Source organism: Amblyraja radiata, chromosome 6, assembly GCF_010909765.2.
Source record: "Amblyraja radiata isolate CabotCenter1 chromosome 6, sAmbRad1.1.pri, whole genome shotgun sequence".
In the NCBI taxonomy this organism is placed as follows: Eukaryota; Metazoa; Chordata; class Chondrichthyes; order Rajiformes; family Rajidae; genus Amblyraja; species Amblyraja radiata.
Genome location: NC_045961.1, coordinates 56,732,317 through 56,755,548, shown reverse-complemented (window position 1 = coordinate 56,755,548; position 23,232 = coordinate 56,732,317). Strand labels below are relative to the sequence as shown.

At 42.0% G+C, this 23,232-nt stretch overlaps 1 protein-coding gene across 3 annotated transcripts in view; it reads right to left on the bottom strand.

Annotated features, from left to right (window-relative positions):
- abcc4 (ATP binding cassette subfamily C member 4) overlaps positions 1–23,232 on the bottom strand; it is a 193,398-nt gene that overhangs the window by 45,055 nt on the left and 125,111 nt on the right. For all 3 annotated transcript variants that reach the window (XM_033022920.1, XM_033022918.1, XM_033022919.1), the window contains 3 exons: positions 17,210–17,289; positions 4,384–4,534; positions 889–1,008 (listed from right to left, as the gene is read on the bottom strand). In XM_033022920.1, the coding sequence (XP_032878811.1) occupies positions 889–1,008; positions 4,384–4,534; positions 17,210–17,289 (351 nt within the window). The remainder of the gene's footprint in view (positions 1–888; positions 1,009–4,383; positions 4,535–17,209; positions 17,290–23,232) is intronic.

Genomic DNA, 23,232 nt, shown 5'->3' with positions numbered 1-23,232 from the left:
ATGAGATCCAGGGTGAGCTAGCTAATTGGATACAGAATTGGCTTGATGGTAGGAAGCAGAGGAAGATGGTGAAAGGTTGTTTTTTAGGATTGGAGGCCCATGACTAGTGGTATGCCTCAAGGGTCAGTGATTTGGACGAGAATATATAAGGCATGGATAGTCACTGTAAAGATGATATTAAAATAGATGATATCTTAGGCAGCTTCCATTGACCTTAAGTACACTTGGCACTTCATCAAAATGATTCTTGTGTCCTTTTCTAAAATAACACTTGGTATTTAATAACCACTAGACTAAGTGGGACCCGTTGGGCCCCGTTCCAATGCAATATTCCACCACTTACCCATAGCCTCCAACTGCGCAGGCGCGGCTGACGGGTTCCCGTTGTGACGCCACTGATCCCCCCTCTTCCCCTCACTCCCCCATTGCCCTCCCTCCCCCCCTTGACATTCCCCCGCTCCCACTTGCCCCCCCCTCCCCATCCCCCCACTCTCCTTCCCCACTCCCCTCCGTCCCCCTCCTGACGCGGCTGATGGGTTCCCGTTGTGATGCCACTGATCCCTCTCTCTTCCCCTCACCGCCCCCACTCCCCCCCTTGCCCTCCCCCCCGCCCTTCCTCTCCCCACCGCCCTTCCCCCCCTCCTTCCGCCACCTCCTCCCCCCCTCCTGACGCGGCTGACGGGTTCCCGTTGTAACGCCAATGATCCACACCCTTCACCTCGCCCCTCCCTCCCTTCCTCCTTGCCCCCCCTCCATTCCTCCCCCCTCCCCAGGTTCTTACCCCTCTCCTCCTCCCCTCCCCCAATCCCCCCTCCCTCTCCTGCCCCTACCCTCAGTCACTCCCTCCCTCATAAAATGCAGCATCTGAACATTATATAATCATTTCACCTGAATGAAGATCTTGATGTTCATCAAATTTTGCCTGAAATGTTTTTTCTGTCCTTGTGGCACGAATAGTCCAAAGTCCTTGAAGGGATGAAGATAGATGGGAAAAGGCTGGACTTCGACCTGAATTAGAAAATAAATGTATATACCACTTTTTGCAGCAGCAGTAATTTTAAACATTATTACATTTACAAGGAAAGCTTGAGCCCAGGGCCTTTATTAATTAATTACATTATCCTTTCATAGATTTAAAAATCAAGGGTTGGCATAACATTTGTCATAATTAAACAGCATTACTTTTCATTACAATTTTCCAACCATGTTCATTTATCGTTCTTGTAGAAACATTTCTGACTCCTTTCGTTTGTTCAGATTAGATGTTTCACATGGAGATAGGGTAGGATTTGAAGAATGCATAGATGTCAGATGCTTTGTGCTCATGGTATAAGTAGAGATTTGGCTAGGATTGGTGGAGAAGAAGACTGGGGTGCAGTAGATTAGCGGCGGCTCAAAGAGCTCTCATCAATGTTTGTTTCAGCCCTAACTTTGGTCAGAGAATGGTATTGGAATTGGTTTATTATTTTCACGTGTACCAAGATGCAGTTTTAAAAATATTTGCGTGCTATCCAAGCAAATTGCATCATACATGAATACCATCAAACCATCAATTGCATAAAGAGAAAAGAGACAGATTGCAGATTATAATGTTTTAGCTACAAAGCAAGTGCACATAAAAAATGTGTATAATTAATTCTAAGCAGGTCTTCCTGATTCATGAGTGTGTTCTTCAGGGCCAGCAGGAAACTTCAGAAAGGATACGGTAGAGTTTGAGGGACTAATGAAAGGCTTAATGGTGAAATGCAAATGTCATGCTGAAAGAAGACAATTTTTTCTGGTAGGAATGTTACAAAAGTGGTACAATATTTTAAGCTAAAAAATTGCCACCGCAGAGTTTAAAGGTCTGTTCTGCAAGTGCATTCTCTATAATAAATCATCCTGTCCATTTAACATACAGAAGATTGTACGTCCTTTCAGACTCATAATGACGTGGTCACAGCAGTGATAGATGGCCTGGTATAAATTGATATGATGCATAGGAGGTTGGTTTTGGAACCTGAGGTTGGGCCTACAGGTTTAGGGTCATAATTGTTTACTGTAACTATTTGGGCTGAAGGGCAGACTGAAAAGGTGGTGGCGGGGGCGGAAAAGGGGAGCTGTCATACAAACAGGGGTAGAGTTGGTGGGTAAGTTGTGGAAACTGAATGAGTAGACCGAAACTGCACGGGATGCTGAGGCCGCGAATGCAGGCACGAACCACAGAAGCACTTAGATTGTTATCATTTGCAAATGCAGGCCATCAGATAACAGAGGTCACTCCAGAAACCAGTCGAAGAGAGACACGGAAGCAGAGCAGCAGGCTTCATCCACACTCTATGGACCTCACATGTGCAAATGAAAATCAAAGAAACACTAGCCAGATGAGTATTTGCATATAGAGTCAGAGTCTTATAGCATCCTATTCATGGACCTGTCTAAATCCTTCTTAAACATTCCGATAGTACCTGCCTGTTTTTCCTTCCATTATTTATTATGTAAAAGAATATGTGTGTTATGATTGTGTTTATAGTTTGTTTGGTTGTTTGGTTGTTTGTCTTTTGCACAAAAGTCCGCGAGCATTGCCACTTTCATTTCACTGCACATCTCGTATGTGTATGTGACAAATAAACTTGACTTGACTTGACTTGACTTGACTTGCCTCAACTATTTCTGCCGGCAAATCGTTCCATACACTCACCACTCTTTGTGTGAAGAAGTTACTCCTCTGGTTCCAATTAAATCTTTCCCCCCCTCACTTTGAACCTCGATTCTATTACTCTGGCCAGGAGTACCCAATCTATTTCTCTCATGATTTTATACACCTCTATGAGATAGCCCTTTCATCCTCCAGCGCTCCAAGGAATAGTCCTAGACTGCTCGACTTTTTCCTATAGCTCAGGCCCTCATGTCCTGGCAACATTCTCATAAATTTTCTCTGAACCCCTTTCCAGTTTGACAACATCGTTCCTATATGGAAAAAGATTTTATCTAATTGGAAGACATGATCTAACATTACAGTAAGTAGATTTTTGACTTGGTATAAGCGGGTACAATTACAACATTTAGAAGTGATTTAGACAGATATCTGGATGGGATATGGGGCAAACACTGACAAATGGGGTGAACTCAGGTAGGTGCCTTGGCAGACTTTGTTGGACTGAAGGACCTATTTTCATGTTGTGATTCTCTCAATAAGTACTTTTATAAAAATATTATTGTACTACTGAGGCTAAATTTCATCAGAATATACTGAAAGACATTTAACACTGACTAAAAGCTGGAGATCAAAACACGCATTTCACATTTGGAGATTCGATTTAAGGTTATAGAAACATAGAAAATAGGTGCAGGAGTAGGCCATTCGGCCCTTCGAGCCTGCACCGCCATTCAATATGATCATGGCTGATCATCCAACTCAGTATCCTGTACCTGCCTTCTCTCCATACCCCCTGATCCCTTTTGCCACAAGGGCCACATCTAACTCCCTCTTAAATATAGCCAATGAACTGACCTCAACTACCTTCTGTGGCAGAGAATTCCACAGATTCACCACTCTCTGTGTGAAAAAGGTTTTTCTCATCTCGGTCCTAAAAGATTTCCCCTTATCCTTAAACTGTGACCCCTTGTTCTGGACTTCCCCAACATCGGGAACAATCTTCCTGCATCTAGTCTGTCCAACCCCTTAAGAATTTTGTAAGTTTCTATAAGATCCCCCCTCAATTTTCTAAATTCTAGCGAGTACAAGCCGAGTCTATCCAGTCTTTCTTGTCCAACTTGTCCTCTCACTCTCACATAGTCATAGAGTTAGAACAGGCCCTTCAGCCCAAGTTGCCCACGCCGACCAACACACCTCATCTAAACTAGTCCCACCTGCCTGTGTTTGACCCATATCCCTCTAAACCTATCCAATCCATGTACCTGTCTAAATGTCTCTTAAACGTTGTGATAGTACCTGCCTTAACTACTTCCTCCGGCAGCTCGTTCCATGTACCGACTAATCTTTGTGTAAACAATTTACCCTCCAGGTCTTTCACCCTTCGATTCTCAATTCCCCAATACTGGGTAAAAGACTCTGTGCATTTACCCTATCTTTTCCTCTCATGATCTTGTACACCTCTATAAAATCATCCCTCATCCTCCTGCACTTGAAGGAAAAGTCCTAGCTTACTCAACTTCTCTCAATAACTCACGCACTTGAATCCTGGCAACATCCTTGTAAATCTTTTCTGCACCCTTTCCAGCTTAACAACATCTTTCTTATAACAGGGTGACCAAAACTAAACACAATACTCTAATTGTCGTCTTTCATTCCATATTTTCTTCTTCTTCCTTACCGTATCATAACAACTGTCCTCAACATATTTAAAAGACTTGTAATTCAATTTTCCGCATCATACTCACTAGTTGTTTCCATGCGTTTAATATCACGTGATGTTTCCAAGAAATAGCAACGAAGGAAAAAGAACACAATGACAAGTGGAGCGATTGGAATAAGTATCCAAGGAATGACAGCCACTGCCAAAGCTATCACGCCCAAAATCTGCAGAAAAGTCTTAAAAAAAAAACAAGTACAGTTATCACCTTTTAAACTACTATTTCAGTTATTAGTTAACAATACAGTTGAATTCCGACTGGATGGAATCCATCGTAGATTATTAGAGATCCTCAAGAATAAGGACATATTCGCAATCTGTTAACATGGATAAAAGTGCTAAAAGTGTTTTTGATTATATATCAAAGATAGACACAATATGCAGGAGTAACAGGGGGTCAGGCAGCATCTCTGGAGAAAAAAAATTAGGTGATGTTTCTGGTGAAGATCCTTCTTCAGTTTTGAATATATCGCTCTACTTAGATAGTTATGAAGTCATACAATCATAGTGTACAGAAAAAAATGTCCACCATATTAATGTAGCTCGTTGTACCAAACTACACTAATACAATTTACTTGCATTGTCTTATGTCTTAACGATTCAATTACTTATCGAGATGCCTCTTAAATGTTTTGAGACTTTCTGCTTCCAGCAAATCTTAAAGCAGATTGTTCCAGACTCCAAATAACCTCCATGTGAAAATAAATCCTCCTCAAATCCTCTCATTACCTATTTCTCACCTTAAAAGCTATGCCATTTTGTTTTAGATAGCCTTACAGAAGAAAACGATTTTTACTAACTACCCTAACTGTTTCCCTCATTACTTTATATACCCCAATTACTTCCTCCTTTGCAGGGAAAACAATCCCAGCCTATCCAGTCTCTCATAGTGTCATAGAGTGATACAGTGTGGAAATAGGCCCTTCGGCTCAATTTGCCCAAACCGATCAACATGTCCCAGCTAAACTAGTCCCACCTGCCTGCGTTTGGTCCATTTCCCTCCAAACTTGCACCTGTCTAACTGTTCATGCACCTGTCTAACTGTTTCTTAAATGTTGGGATAGTCCTAGCCTCAACTACCTCCTCCGGCAGCTTGTTCCATACACCCACCACCTATTAAGTGAAAAATTCCTATTAAATCTTTTCTCCTTCACCTTGAACCTATGTCCTCTGGTCCTCGATTCCCTACTCTGGGCAAGAGATTCTGTGCATCTACCCGATTTATTCCTCTCATGATTTCATACACCTCTATAAGATCAGCCCTCATCCTCCTGCGCTCCAAGGAATAGAGACCCAGCCTACTCAACCTCACCCTATAGCTCAGACCCTCGAGTCCTGGCAACATCATCATAAATCTTCTCTGAACCCTTTCCAGCTTGACAATATCTTTCCCATAACATGGTGCCCAGAACTGAACACAATACTCTAAAAGCGGTCTCACCAAGTCTTATACAACTGCAACATGACCTCCCAACTTCTATACGCAATACTCTGACTGATGAATGCCAATATTTCAAAAATCCTTTTGACCACCTTATCTACTTGCGACTCAATCTTCAAGGAACCATGCACCTGCACTTCTAGATCCCTCTGCTCCACACAGTCCCCAGAGGCCTACCATTCACTGTGTAGGTCCTGCTCTTGTTAGACGTCCAAAAATGCAACACCTCACATTTCTCTGTATTAATTACCATCAACCCATTACCACTGTATTGATTACCATCAACCCATTACCATTACCTCAGCCCACCTGGCCAATTGATCATGAATTGATTTCTCCTTATGATGAAAGTATGGGTCGACCGGGCATGTATTCACTGGAATTTAGAAGGATGAGAGGGTATCTTATAGAAATATATAAAATTCTTCAAGGATTGGACAGGCTAGATGCAGGAAACAATTTCCCCGTTGTTGGGGGAGTCCAGAACCAGGGGTCACAGTTTAAGAATAAGGGGTAAGCCATTTAGGACTGAGATGAGGAAAAAAAATTTTACCCAGCGAGTTGTGAATCTGTGGAATTCTCTGCCACAGAAGGCAGTGGAGGCCAATTCACTGGATGTTTTCAAGAGAGAGTTAGATTTAGCTCTGAGGGCGAAAGGAATCAAGAGGGATCAAGGATCATATGGGGAAAAAGCAGGAACGAGGTACTGATTTTAGATGATCAGCCATGATCATATTAAATGGCTTGAAGGGCCGAATGGCCTACTTCTGTACCTATTTTGCTATGTTTCTATTACGGTAATACTCCAGTCCAGAAATCTTCAATTTGAACTAACATTTATGCCCTTCATTTCAAGACAAGGGGGTTTCTATCTATGTTATCTGCAACTGATTGCTGAACATTATGGAAATGCTGAAACATTTAAGGCCTACAATAATTGGACCAATCAATTTGCCATTATCAACAAGTGAATGTATTCTGTTCACTGAGTCAGTCAGTAAAAATATATATTAAAAGTAAAAATTAAAAGACCTGTTAGATGTCTGAGATAAAAGTAATATTTTTGTTGCTCTGCTACTCTCTGCTATTTCTCTGCTACCCTCTACCCCATCCCCTCATCTTACTTTACATAGAATCATTATTTAACACAGAAACCAGCTCTCTTGGCTCATCTCCTCCATGATGACCATGATGCCTATTTATGTCAATACAATTTGCTCACATTAGGCCATATCCCTTTTTGATTTTTCTATCCTGGTACTTGTCCAATTGTCCAATAAAGGCTACTTCTATCTAGTCCCGCCTAGCACCATAGAAAATAGATGCAGGAGTAGCCCTAAGAACTAAATCCAACGTGCTTGCTAACTCAGCTGGCTATGTACCAGTTCTACTCCTTTAACAAAATAAACATGTGACATCATAAGAAAACCATGTGGAGGACTATAGGAATGCTGCAGTTGCTGTGGCTGCAGAATTGAGGGCAGAACGTAACTTTCCTTCAAATATTACAGCCTGCCCCAACCGCATGGAGAATTCTGGTTCTGTCTGACATGGTCTTATACCTTATTTGATGCCAGGACTTGGGCAAGGGCCCCAATCTGGAGGCTTGGTCATAACGTGTTGCAAAACATAGCCTGAAGGAATCTGATGAAAATCACTAGTCTGTGGCTGACTAATACTCTGTTCATACTGATGGGCACAAAATAATCACATTTTAACACAGGGTAGCACTGTTGGCAGGCATAGAACTGTCTGCATAACATTGTGGTATTCAAGAGGTCAGAACTGTCACTACATTACACAAAAGTACAGTGCCGCTGGGTACAGGAAAAATTATATCGATATTCAAGTGATATAATGGGCTCCTTTAAGACTGATTTTGGATATGGCAAACGGACCTGCCAAAGCCACCCCAGCTCGTACCGTCTCCCCAGCCGGCTTCCGTCCCAACCTCCAACTCATACGGTCCACCAGCAAGCCCTTTTTTGCCCACCACACGGTGCAGTGACGTGGTTGTTGTTGCGGTTCATGTTGTAGCCCCAGGGGATAATGCTTTCTTAAGGCTGTCGCCACTAACAGGACAGCTTCTTGCTGTCAGCAGTGGTTCTGTCCACGCCCCTCTCGACCACCACCCGTTGTTCTGACCACTCGGCCTCTCCCCCACCACCCGGCCACCTCCTCCTCCTTCTCTGCGGCAGATGAGAGAGGAGAGAGCCCCATGGTGACCAAAGCGTGTCCTGTTGTTGGCAGCACCCCAAGGAAAGCACTACCCCCAGGGACAATGACATTAGCCGCAACAACAGCCACATGAACCGGTGAAGAAAGGCTTGTGATGCAGACCAGCGGCATCAGCGCGTAGTTTTAAGGTGAAACAACACATCGTGCTGGAGTAACTGAGCAGATGGAATCAGTCTGAAGAAGGGATCCGACATCACCTAACCATGTTCTCGACCCGCTGAGTTACTCCAGAACTTTGTCTTTCTTTTGTGTATTAACCATTATCTCAGTTCTTTGGTTCAACTACATACAATGATAATTCCTTATTTGGCTATAATGGACAATTGGTAATAATGGATTATATTTCCCCCGCCGATGGTCCGTTATAACAAGATGTTTCTTCTAGAATAGAATAGAATAGAATAGAATGCAATTTATTGTCATTCAAACCTAGGTTTGAACGAAATATCATTTCTACTGTTTTTTTTGTTTTTTTTTACATTACAAAACAATCCAAGACCCACACTTAACACAGTTTACATAAACATCCATCACAGTGAGTCTCCAACATCTCCTCACTGTGATGGAAGGCAAAGTCTTTATCTCTTCCCTTCGTTCCTTCTCCCGTGGTCCAGCAGTCCAACTGCAGTGTCGAGGCGAACTGGGGCTCCGATGTTAAAGCCCCCGGCGGGCGATGGTAAGTCCTGAGGCCGTTTAAGCCACGCCGGGCGATGTTAGGCCCCGGCTCCATGTCCTTAAACCCGCGATTCCAGCGGGAGAAGTCGCCGTTGCGGAGCTCGGAAAAGTGGTCTCCCACCAGGGACTTGGAGCTCCCGATGTTCCCGTCCACCGGGTCTGCGGCCGGTGCCTCCGAACTCCCAAAGTCGGGTCGCAGCCGCACGCCACCACAGCTCTTCCCGCTCCGAAGTTGGCCAGCTCCGCGATGTCAGTTCCGCAGGCTCTGCAACTGGAGCCCCCAGGTTAGTCCCGGCCGGAGGTCACCGCCGGCTCCACGATGTTAGGCCCAACGACATCCGAGACCCGACAGGGAATAGTCGGGTCCCCGCACAGGGAAGAGATTTAAAACAGTTTCCCCCACAGCCCCCCACATATACACAGCTAAAAAAAATAATAAAAACTAACTCAAGACATACATTTAACAAGACAAAAATAAAAAAAGACAGACGACTGTAGTCGAGCCGCTGCCGTTAGGCGCCGCCACTAACACCTATCTATTGTCCATAATCCAATAATAAATCATGTAATTTTGTTTTTTTTCACAAATCCATCTCACCTTTGAAAGTGGATACTCATTGTGTTAATACTACATTGGGCTGCACGTAAAGCCATAACATTTCAGTCAGAAAAGGCTATGCAGTCCTACTCCACATGAGCCTACTTCATCGAAGATCAATGAAAATTCTTCCATTATTTTTATTAACTTAATTCAGCTTCTTCATTCACAATGCAGGCTAATAAAAAAATAAAACTGGATTTAATTCAATTTAATTTAAATTTTATCTACAACATTTTTTTCAAATTAATATTTGTTCAAAATAAGTTTGTTACAGATGCTGACTTTGTAACAAACTATTTTACTGGTCAGAAACAACACGGCAAAAGTATCCAGTCTCACAGTGATGAAAGGGTCATTACACTGCTGGTTGGCGAGATTAAATTGCTTGCTGTACAAGATATCTTGTCAAGATCACGGAATGTCTGATTCCTCCCATAGCTCATAGACAATGAAGTAAACAAGCAAAAATTTAACCTAATGGACACTGCTCTTGAAAGTGAAAATGAAGCTTTTATATACAAACATTCCAAACAAAACATTATGCTTGATAATTTTCAAGATTGAGCAAAATGCAACTACAAATTTGCAATTGTGTGAACAACCAAACTAATGGGTACATTCCTGTTTTTTATGTCCAGATTTTAATCTTTAAGCCATAATTTTTAATGATGCTAACTTTTCCTTGATGTCTAAAAATGAGAAATTAGAGTAAATTACAATGTTTTTGTTATGTAGATATGACCAGTCACTTTTAAACCTAACATAAACATTCTTCTAACAATTAACTGTATAAACAGTAAATACACAATGAACAAATAGGGATAAAAGGCATAAACAAAACAAAACATTTTGCTTTGATTTGAGTTTCAGATTTTAATTGTGAGTGGGAATTGAAGAATTTGTCTCCAGCTTCACGTTTCCATGATTCAGTCTTTAACAACTTACAATAAATCCACAAGAATTCCTTCCAGACACCTTCCTTAACACCGCCAAACAAAAAAAACTGTAAGGGTCAGTGCTACTGAAACAAGGGAAGACAATTCCACTTCTTTTCACTAATGAAAATGACTGACCCATACCATTATCCCTGCCTTAGAACCTTTTGACTATCACATCCAGATGCAGCTGTTAGTCATTCAGACTACTGACAATGGATGCTTCTATCACTTCAACCCCTTATTCAGCATTTTCACTTCATAAAGCTACAGTCAATGAGTTTTTTGTATGGTTGGCAGGGAATGACAGATTCAGTGGTGGTCTCAGATTCTACCTACACTGGTGGTTCAAGCAGTTGCAGGATTGGGCCTTTGTGCTTAGTGAAAAGATATGAAAAGTTAGTTATTTAAACTCAGTCAAGCTGCTGATTTTTAAGTAGAAGGGTGCTGCAATTCACTTTTACCTCTATAAATCGCTGGCTTTCTCTAAAGAACAGCTGCAATATTATTGAGAAACAAGAATATACTTTAAACCCATGGTACCATGTGTTAGATAATAAAATTACATTTGGCTATTAATAATAATGGGATTTATCATTGTTTAAAAATATCACAAAGTTTTATAACAGCATGAATAAAATGTAATGTTTTTAATAGAAACATAGAAATATAGAAAATAGGTGCAGGAGGAGGCCATTCGGCCCTTCGAGCCAGCACCGCCATTCATTGTGATCATGGCTGATCGTCCCCTATCAATAACCCGTGCCTGCCTTCTCCCCATATCCCTTGACTCCACTAGCCCCTAGAGCTCTATCTAGCTCTCTCTTAAATCCATCCAGTGATTTGGCCTCCACTGCCCTCTGTGGCAGGGAATTCCATAAATTCACAACTCTCTGGGTGAAAAAGTTTTTTCTCACCTCATTCTTAAATGACCTCCCCTTTATTCTAAGAACCCTGGTTCTGGACTCGCCCAACATTGGGAACATTTTTCCAGCATCTAGCTTGTCCAGTCCTTTTATAATTTTAAATGTTTCTATAAGAACCCCCTCATCCTTCTAAACTCCAGTGAATACAAGCCTAGTCTTTTCAATCTTTCCTCATATGACAATGCCACCATCCCAGGGATCAATCTTGTGAACCTAAGCTGCACTGCCTCAATCACAAGGATGTCCTTCCTCAAATTAGGAGACCAAAACTGTACACAATACTCCTGATGTGGTCTCACCAGAACCCTATACAACTGCAGAAGAACCTCTTTACTCCTATACTGAAATCCTCTTATTATGAAGGCCAACATTCCATTAGCTTTCTTCACTGCCTGCTGTACCTGCACGCCAACTTTCAGTGACTGGTGTACAAGGACACCCAGGTCTCGCTGTACCTCCCCCTTACCTAACCTAACCCCATTGAGATAATAATCTGCCCCCTTGTTTTTGCCGCCACAGTGGATAACCTCACATTTTTCTATATTATACTGCATCTGCCACGCATCTGCCCACTCACTCAACCTGCCCAGGTCACCCAGCAACCTCCTAACATCATCTTCACAGTTCACACTGCCACCCAGCTTTGTGTCATCCGCAAACTTGCTAGTGTTGCTCCTAATTCCCTCTTCCAAAACATTAATATATATGGTAAACAGTTGCGGCCCCAACACCGAGCCTTGCGGCACTCCACTCGCCACTGCCTGCCATTCTGAAAAGGATCCGTTCACTCCTACTTTTTGCTTCCAGTCTGCCAACAAATTATCTATCCATGTCAACACCATAACCCCAATACCATGTGCTCTAATTTTAGTCACAGTGGCATTACCGTGCAGGACCTTATCAAAGGCTTTCTGAAAGTCTAGATACACTACATCCACTGGCACCCCTTCATCCATGTTACTTGTCACATTCTCAAAAAATTCCAGAAGATTAGTCATGCATGATTTCCCTTTCATAAATCCATGTTGACTTGGACTAATCCTTTTACTGCTATCCAAATGCCCCATTATTACCTCTTTAATAATTGACTCCAGCATCTTTCCCACCACCGGTCAGGCTAACTGGTCTGTAATTCCCCATTTTCTCTCTCGCTCCCTTCTTGAAAAGTGGGATAACATTAGCTATCCTCCAATCCACAGGAACTGATCCTGAATCTATTGAACATTAGAAAATGATCACCAATGCGTCCACTATTTCTAGAGCCACCTCCCTGAGGTCCCTGGGATGCAGACCATCAGGCCCAGGGGATTTATCATCCTTCAGTCCCATTAGCCTACCCAATACTATTTCTCGCCTAATGAAAATTTATTTCAGTTCCTCTACCCCCTTAGATCCTCTGTCCTCCAGTACATCTGGGAGATTGTTTGTGTCTTCCTTAGAGAAGACAGATCCGAAGTACCTATTCAACTCTTCTGCCATTTCCTTGTTGCCCAAAATAATTTCACCGTTGTCTGCCTTCAAAGGAGCAAAGGACTTTGCTACTCTTTTTCCCTTAACATATCTAAAGAAGCTTTTACTGTCCTTCTTTATATTCCTGGTCAGCTTCCCCTCGTACTTCATCTTTTCAGCCCGTGTTGTCCGTTTTGTTTCCTTCTGTTGTCCTATGAAAGTTTCCCAATCCTCTGGCTTCTGGCTACTCTTTGCTGTGTTATACATCTTTTCTTTTCGTTTTATTCTATCCCTAACTTCTCTTGTCAGCCACAGTTGCCTCCTACTCCCCTTAGAATCTTTCTTCTTTTTTGGAATGAAATGATCCTGCGTCTTCCGGATTATGGCCGGAAATTCCTGCCATTGCTGTTCCACCGTCATTCCTGCTAGGATCCATTTCCAGTCTACCTTGGCCAGCTCCCCTCTCATGCCTTCATAGTCCCCTTTGTTCAACTGCATCACTGCCACTTTCGATTTAACGTTCTCCTTCTCAAATTACAGATTAAAACTAATCAAATTATGATCACTACCTCCAAGCGGTTCCTTTACCTCGAGTTCTCTTATCATATCTGGTTCATTGGACAACACTAAATCCAGAATTGCCTTTTCTCTGGTCGGCTCCATTACAAGCTGCTCTAAGAATCCATCTCGGAGGCATTCTACAAACTCTCTTTCTTGGGGTCCTGAACCAACCTGATTTTCCCAGTCTACCTGCATATTGAAATCCCCCATCACCACAGTGGCATTACCTTTGTTACATGCCAGTTGTTACATGCCAGCTGCAACTTACACCATACATCCGGACTACTATTTGGGGGTCTGTAAATAACACAAATTAGTGTCTTCTTGCCTTTACACTTCCTCAACTCAATCCACAGTGACTACCTCGTCAGTCCCTATGTCTTCCCTCGCAAGGGACTGAATTCCATCCTTCACCAGCAGAGCTACCCCCCCCTCTCCTCTGCCCACCTGCCTGTCCTTTCTATAGGATGTATAACCCTGAATATTAAGTTCCCAGGCCCGATCCTCCTGCGGCCATGTCTCAGTAATCCGCACAATGTAATATCTACCAACCTCTAACTGAGCCTCAAGCTCATCTACTTTACTTCTTATACTTCGCGCATTCACATACAATACTTTTAATTCCTTACGCATCTCACCTTTCACATCGATCCCTATTACACTTGGCAACAGACTTGAATGAATTCGCCAGTCGTTACTGACTTCATACGGAAATGTGTGGAGGACTGTGTTCCTACAAAAACCATCCAAGTGTTTCCTAACCAGAAGCCTTGGATGTACCAGGAGATCCGCATTCTTCTGAAGACCAAATTCCGGGTATTCAGGTCTGGTGACGCAGAGGTCTACAAGAAGTTCAGATACGACCTTGACAAGGCAATCAAAAAGGCCAAAAGGAACTTCCGCTCAAAGCTGGAGGATGGGGTGGATGTTTGGCAACTGCGACAGAGCTTGAATGCCATTACCTCCTACATGGCATAATCAGGAGGCAGCTCAAGCGTCAGCAGTGTTTATACATAGTCCCCCCGTTTCAGGGCACCATAATGTTTGGGACACATGGCTTCACAGGTGTTTGTAATTGCTAAGGTGTGTTTAATTGCCTCCTTAATGCAGGTTTAAGAGAGCTCTCAGCACCTAGTCTTTCCTGCAGTCTTTCCATCACCTTTGGAAACTTTTATTGCTGTTTATCAACACGAGGACCAATGTTGTACCAAAGTTGTGTCAAAGAAGCCATTATGAGACTGAGAAACAAGAATAAAACCGTTAGAGACATCAGCCAAACCTTAGGCCTACCAAACTCAACTGTTTGGAACATCATTAAGAAGAAAGAGAGCACTGGTGAGCTTACTAATCACAAAGGGACTGGCAGGCCAACGAGACCTCCACAGCTACAGACAGAAGAATTATGTCCATAATAAAGAGAAATCCCCAAACACCTGTCCAACAGATCAGAAACACTCTTCAGCAGTCAGGTGTGGATTTGTCAATGACCACTGTCTGCAGAAGACTTCATGAACAGAAATACAGAGGCTGTAGCAAAGATGCAAACAACTGGTTAGCCACAAAAATAGGGTGGCCAGGTTACAATTTGCCAAGAAGTATTTGTAGCGGCAGATTTTTCAAATCTTTCAGGAAATTAACTCCCTAGCCACTAATTGGGTGAGACGGGATAAGGGGAATATCTTCGGCACGCATGCAAGCTGTCTCAGAGACCTTCAGAGCTTCTCCTTTCATGAAGCTTCAGCACACACTCTTTTAATGAATATTTTCTTTATTGTAGATATAAAACAGTAAGATACATCCAAGGTTTTCCGACTTGTTCCGGCAATCTTCTTCGAACTCCAGCTCATTACTTCAGATACTAGAAAACTCCTTGTGTCTCCATGCTTCACATGATCTTGACATGTGGCTTGACATGGTCGAAGGATTAACCTTCTCCCTCTTCACTCCAAAACGAATCTAACCAACTAAACTACCACGCAAGCAGTTACGCTGCATAAACACGCCCAAAGACACGTCATCAATCCCACCCACATTATAACGGGCAGTCTAAAATTTAAAGGAACATGCCATCCACAATGACATGCAAAACAGGCCAAATGGCCACTACAGTACTTAAAAGGGCAACCGCAGTTCTGGAAAAAGGTTTTGTGTACAGATGAGACGAAGATTAACATATCAGAGTGATGGCAAGAGTAAAGTATGGAGGAGGGAAAGAACTGCCCAAGATCCAAGGCATACCACCTCATCTGTTAACACGGTGGTAGGGGTGTTATGACCTGGGCATGTATGGCTGCTGAAGGCACTGACTCACTTATCTTCATTGATGATACAACTGCTGATGGCAGTGGCATAATGAATTCTGAAGTGTATAGACACATCCTATCTGCTCAAGTTCAAACAAATGCCTCAAAACTCATTGGTCGTGGTTCATTCTACAGCAAGACAATGATCCCAAACATTCTGCTGAAGCAACAAAAATGTTTTTCATAGCTAAAAAAATGGTCAATTCTTGAGTGGCCAAGTCAATCACCCGATCTGAACCCAATTGAGCATGCCTTTTCTATGCTGTAGAAAAAACTGAAGGGGACTAGCCCCCAAAACAAGCATTAGCTAAAGATGGCTGCAATACAGGCCTGACAGAGTATCACCAGAGAAGACACCCAGCAACTGGTGATGTCCATGAATCGCAGACTTCAAGCAGTCATTGCATGCAAAGGATATGCAACAAAGTCCTAAACATGACTACTTTCATTTACATGACATTGCTGTGTCCCAAACATTATGGTGCCCTTAAATGGGGGGGGGGGGGGGGGGGGGGGGGACGGGGGACTATGTATAGGCACTGCTGTAATTTCTACACGGTGAAACCAAAATGTATAAAAATGGCCTTTATTAAAATCTGACAATGTGCACTTTAACCACATGTGATTTTTTTTCTATTAAAAATGGTTAATGGTTAAAGTGCACATTGTCAGATTTTAATAATAGGTTTATATATATATATGTGTGTGTGTATGGATATGCAAATAAATAAATAAATGTATACCCACACACACACATATAACACACTGAACATTTTTTTCTCTTGTTTATCCTATTGTTTACAGTGTACTATGTTTTCATATTCTGTTGTGCTGCAGCAAGTAAGAATTTCATTGTTCTATCTGGGACACATGACAATATAACACTCTCTCTTGACAGTACTCTAAGTGTGGACCCACCAATAAATATGGTTTTCAGCAAGTTGGATAGTTTTCATACGGTTGAGATTAACTATTCATGGTATCAAATAAATGTAGCAAATGGAGTCGCCAACTTTTTTTTAAGTGGTCAAAGTAGTTTACAACCATATATTTCAAAGTTCTTTTCACTTAATGGCAGTCAAATGAAAAACAGCTATTCTGCACTGAAATCATTAAATTAGACTGGCATTGTGTCTGATGAAGGGTTTGACCCAAAATGTCACCTATTCCTCTCCAGAGATGTTGCCTGACCCTGAGTTACTCCAGCAATTTGTGTCTATTTCTGGCATAGACAATGTGGGTTGAAGGGCCTATTTCCGTGCTGTACCGCTCTATGACTATTATTATCAGATGTAGATTGTGACATCATACTTTAATGTGTATACTCTTTTATTTGAAAATAAACTTGAAAATATCATCATTGTAAATGCAGTGAAATGTTATGAACGGGAGATACAAAAGGTATCTCAAGGAATGTATCTTACTATCAGCAAACCTACTCTTCTGCAGGTATGAACAAGAAATGCCACTAAAGTTCTGAATCTACTCCCATACAGCAATTATTTTTATACTAAACTTCTTCTGTTGCTTTGCTTTTTCACAAAATTACCACCAAGCCTTCGCCAGATGTGCAGACACTTCCGTTAAGTAATTGTTTAGCTTTGTTAGAAGTTTTTGGGTGGAAAGCAATTGTTCTGTGATCACAATATTTCAGCAAGTAGAGTATTTGATGGCCTATAAAATAATCAGCGACATACAATTCATAAACACTGATTACTGAATCACCTGCATGAAGTCCATGAACGTATAGGGCAGCAGGTCATCCAGGTGGCCAACATCTTTGGAGAAACGATTCAAGATCCGACCTGAAGGAATTGAAAATAAGTCACTGCAAGATCTTTAAACATACTTATGCTTACAATACTTCTTCAGTCATATGATTCCACTTCTTTCAGTTCTTATTATATCTCCATATACGGGGCCGACTACGAACAGGCTTCGGGCCTTGGCAGCTCTCGGGACCTCCGAAGTCCAACTAAATTACTACGTGGTCAGTGGGGGGGGGGGGGGGGGGGTTACGTAATCCATTTAAAAAGTCTCTAAAAGGTTAGATTTTGTTTTGATTTGCTCGTGTTTTAAATTACTTTGTCACTTTAACTTGCTACTATTCAGACCGACTTGAAGTATATTAAATTATGAAATAGATTTGGATAGGGTAGACAGTCGAAGAACCTTTTTCCCAGGGTGGAAATGTCCAATACTAGCTATCAGGTGAGGGGGAGGTTTAATGGAGATGTGCGGGGCAAGTTTTTTTTACAGATGGGGTCCTAGAACGCACTGGCACGGCTGGTGGTAGAGGCAGATACGTAGTGGCATTTAAGAGGCTTTTAAATAAGCCCACGGACGTGAAGGGAATGGAGCAATATGGATAATGTACGGGCTGAGAGGACCAGTTTAACTTGGTATCATGTTCAGCACAAACATTGTGGACTGAAAGGCCAGTTCCTATCCATGTTCTATGTCTATGTCTATGAATAACTATCAAGAACGATCAATGCTGATGAGTGAAAGTTCGAGTTGCAGCAATCAGCGAAAATGTTACAATATTATTTCACTGCAATTGGTTTTATCGAAGTCACTGATAATAACCTAACACTGATATATGTATCAGTATGCTCCACGATATTTACAGTTCAAGTACACCTCCCTTAAATCTATTGTTCAGCATCACGCCCTGATAACAGATAAGCTGCTGTAAAAACAATATGATGTTTGTTTAAAAGTCAAACAAGCCCAATCACACCTACTCCAAGCACTATTGCAAAATGATAATGGACTTAGCATGCATTTACTGGGTCAAAATGCAGCACTATATGAGTCATAATATATAATAGAAAATATTCAATATGTACCAACGCACATATAAAGATGGAAGATAATTAGAAAGAGTTGAAAAGCATTCAATACCTTAAACATTCAAAAGTCAAATGAGGTGTCTTGGAAAAAGGGCTTGGATCCATCATCTGAAATCATTAATGTGCAGGAAGGAACAGCAGATGCTGGTTTACACCGAAGATAGACACAAAATGCTGGAGTAACTCAGGGAGACTCAAGGAAGTCTGAGGAAGGGTCTCAACCTAAAACATCACCTATTCCTTCTATCCAGAGATGCTGCCTCTCCCACATTTACTCCAGCATTTTGTGCCTAGTCATTACTTTTGGGCTGCTATAATTTGCAGGATGGCCAAAGTGAAGAGGCCCCGAAATTAGCTAAATGCACGAGATGCTAAATATTATTATTGGCAGCACAGATTGTGAAAGATTGGGGCATTGTTTCAAATTAATACCCTTGATGTGGATTCAAATGAGAATTGCCAATGTGGTATCGTTGCAAGTATTGAACACCAGACCGATCAGATATATCCCAGGTATCTGAAGAAGGGTCTCGACCCGAAACATCACCCATTCCTTCGCTTCATAGATGCTGCCTCACCCGCTGAGTTTCTTCAGCATTTTGTCTACCTTAGAAATATCCCAGGACACTGTTCGAAGCTACAGAAGAAACTGCAGGAACTGGCTGAGATAATAATAATAATAATAAATTTTATTTTCGGGCGCCTTTCAGTCTCAAGGACACCTTACAGAAATTAACAGAAGAGAAAAAACATATAGTCGGAGAAAAATAAATAATAAGGACATCACCAGTACACAAATTAAAGACAGAAATCGCTCCAAAGACAAAAAATCAAAAAACACAATGTGAAGAGAGAGCAGCGGCAGCTAAAGCGCGCCGGCGTCCACTCTCCCTTCCGACAGCCATCTTAGACACAGACTAACATATTAACTTACACACAAAAAAAAAAAAAAAAAAAAAAAATCCACTGAGGGGGAAGGCACAATGTCCAGTCCCCATCCCCAGTTCACCCAAAGTCAGGCCTATTGAGGCCACCGCAATTGCCTCCACGGAGGCCCGATGTTCCTGGCCGTTCTGGCCGGGTGGTGTTGCCCCGGCGTCGGGAGAGTCCTCACAGCGGCTGGGCCACCTGGAACGGCCACTTCCTAGCTGGGGACCGCGAGATAGATGAATCGGGTGAGGTGTCTGATGACTGGAGGGTGACTAATGTTGTTCCTCCATTTAAGATGGACTGCAAGGAATAATCTGGGAGCTATAAACCAGTGAGCATTTGGAAAGACATGGTCTGATTAGGGATGTCAGCAGGGTTGACTGGGCATAGCTTTATGAGAGGGGAAAAGTTTAAAGGAGATGCACAATGTAGCTTGGTAAGACGCCAGAAGCATGCTACCAGGGATGGTGGTGGAAGATGATTTGATTGCAATGTTTAAAAGGCAGAAACAAGGAACTCAGATGCTGGTTATTAAAAAAAAGACAAAAACTGTTGGTGTAAATCAGCAGGTCAGGCAAAATCTCAGAACATGGATAGGTGAGTTTGCGTGTGGGGACCTTCTTCAGACCATTAAAAGGCAGTTCGACAGACACATGAACAGGATAAGAATGAAGGAATATAGGCCATGTGCAAGCAGATGCGATTAGTTAAGACAGAAGTTTACTTGAAACATTTTTTTGGTTTGACTTTAAAATACCTTTCTAACTTCTCTTTTATTTCCTTTTACTTTTTCATTTGCTTTCCCTCTTCCACATGTTATATGAATCCAGGTTATTTACTGTATTCACCCCGATGCTTGACAAAGTCCACCTTTTTGCCTTGTGCTATCTGCCTTCTATGCCCTTATCATTGAAGTGATATTTTTTGAGACACTGATCCGACCCATTTTCTAAGTTCAAGTTTTTTGTGCAGACAATGTTCCCTGCAGGATCTCTGCCACTAAACATCCTACTGCAGCCTAGATCAAGAGGTTGCCAAAGTATACAGTGGGATATACATCAGCTAAAGAAATGGGCTGACAAATGGCAAATGGAGTTTCTTCTGAGTGTGAGGTTTTGCATTTTGGGAGGTCGAATATAAGGGGATAACAGGGCCCTTAACGGCTTTGATATACACAGGGATGCATGCCCATAGCTCCCTGAAAGTGGCAAAACAAATATAGTGGTAACGAAGGCATATGGTATCCTTGCCTTGATTGGTCAGGGCACTCTGTATAAGAGTCAGGAAATCATGTTGCAGCTTTATAGGGTTTTGGTTAGGCTGCTTTTGGAGTATTATGTGCAGTCTGGTCACCCCATTACGGGAAGGATGGGAGGCTCTGAAGAGGGTTCAGAAGTGGTTTAACTAAATTCAAAATATTCGCTATAAAGAGAGGTTGGACTAACATGGATTGTTTTCGCTGGAGCATCCAGAGGTGATGGAGGAGGCAGTTAAGAGGCTTTTAGATAGGCACATGGATTTGCAGGGAATGGAAGGATATGGAGCACGTGCAGGCAGAGGAGGTTAGTTTAACCCGGCATCATGTTTGGCATGGTCTTTGTGGGCTGAGGGTCTATTCCAGTACTGTATTCTATGTTATTCAGATGACTTTCCCTATGAACTCAATTTCATCTTTCATGCGTAAGATTTTATTTTTCCTTCAAAAGACCGAAAGGTCTGAATGACAAATAAAGGGTTCAATTCAATTCAATCCAGTCCTAATTTATGCAAGACTAAAATGTAATTTTACAATCCTTATACATTCTTTATCTTTTTGTCTGCCATTTTATTTGTTTGGTGATGTATCCTAATTCTTCTCATTCCCTAGCCAAGCAATTGGCCTGAAAGCAATTGATAACAGGCTATTCAACATCAAGGGACATTTGAAGATGCTCTCATTCTCACATGCGTCACCATCGTACCTCCATCAAAAGGTCCCTCTATAACCTAAGAAAGTTGAACTTTTGGTTCAAACTCATTAAATCAGCACTGACTGTTAAACCCAGGATTTTTTCAATGGGTTAGATAATCAGAGGTTTATCTTGTGGAACCATCATGGAGTCCATATTGGCTTTTAAAATTCAAGGCTGGAATTTCCTGAATTACCATGCCTTCCTTATTAATCCTTTCTCATTCAGAATTGGGAAATTGATGAGGGTAAAGCAGTGGATGTTGTCTATATGGACTTTAGTAAGGCCTTTGACAAGGTTCCTCATGGAAGGTTGGTTAAGAAGGTTCAATTGTTGGGTATAAATGCAGGAGTAGCAAGATGGATTCAACAGTGGCTGAATGGGAGACGCCAGAGAGTATTGGTGGATGGCTGTTTGCCAGGTTGGAGGCAGGTGACTAGTGGGGTGCCTCAGGGATCTGTGTTGGGTCCACTGTTGTTTGTCATGTACATCAATGATCTGGATGAAGGTGTGGTAAATTGGATTAGTAAGTATGCAGATGATACTAAGATAGGTGGTGTTGTGGATAATTAAGTAGATTTCCAAAGTCTACAGAGAGGTTTAGGACATTTGGAAGAATGGGCTGAAAGATGGCAGATGGGGTTTAATGCTGATAAGTGTGAGGTTCTACATCTTGGCAGGACAAATCAAAATAGGACGTGCATGGTAAATGGTAGCGAATTGAGGAATGCAGTTGAACAGAGGGATCTAGGAATAACTGTGCATAGTTCCCTGAAGGTGGAATCTCATGTAGATAGGGTGGTAAAGAAAGCTTTTGATATGCTAGCCTTTATAAATCAGAGCATTGAGTATAGAAGTTAGGATGTAATGTTAAAATTGTACAAGGCATTGGTGAGACCAATTCTGGAGTATGGTGTACAATTTTGGTCGCCCAATTATAGGAAGGATGTCAACAAAATAGAGAGAGTGCAGAGGAGATTTACTAGAATGTTGCCTGGGTTTCAACAACTAAGTTACAGAGAAAGGTTGAATAAGTTAGGTCTTTATTCTCTGGAGTGCAGAAGGTTAAGGGGGGACTTGATAGAGGTCCTTAAAATGATGAGAGGGATAGACAGAGTTGACGTGGACAAGCTTTTCCCATTAAGAGTAGGGAAGATTCAAACAAGAGGACATGACTTCAGAATTAAGGGACAGAAGTTTAGGGATAACATGAGGGGGAACTTCTTTACTCAGAGAGTGGTAGCTGTGTGGAATGAGCTTCCAGTGAAAGTGGTGGAGGCAGGTTCAATTTTAACCATATAACCATATAACAATTACAGCACGGAAACAGGCCATCTCGGCCCTACAAGTCCGTGCCGAACAATTATTTTCCCTTAGTCCCACCTGCCTGCACTCATACCATAACCCTCCATTCCCTTCTCATCCATATGCCTATCCAATTTATTTTTAAATGATACCAACGAACCTGCCTCCACCACTTCCACTGTAAGCTCATTCCACACCGCTACCACTCTCTGAGTAAAGAAGTTCCCCCTCATGTTACCCCTAAACTTCTGTCCCTTAATTCTGAAGTCATGTCCTCTTGTTTGAATCTTCCCTATTCTCAAAGGGAAAAGCTTGTCCACATCAACTCTGTCTATCCCTCTCATCATTTTAAAGACCTCTATCAAATCCCCCCTTAACCTTCTGCGCTCCAGAGAATAAAGACCTATCATTTAAAAATAAATTGGATAGGTATATAGATGGGAAAGGAATGGAGGGTTATGGTCTGAGTGCAGGTAGATGGGACTAGGGGAAAATAATTGTTCGGCACGGACTTGTAGGGCCGAGATGGCCTGTTTCCGTGCTGTAATTTTTATATGGTTATATGGTTATAATTATTATGTATGAGAAGCAAAGGGTTTAAAACAACTAAATCTTCCAGGAGTACTTGAAGTTGTATTCCTAACATAATAACCTAAAAATTACCAGGCGACTGATACTGTTGAATGCTGAATACTGTTGGCCCGCATTT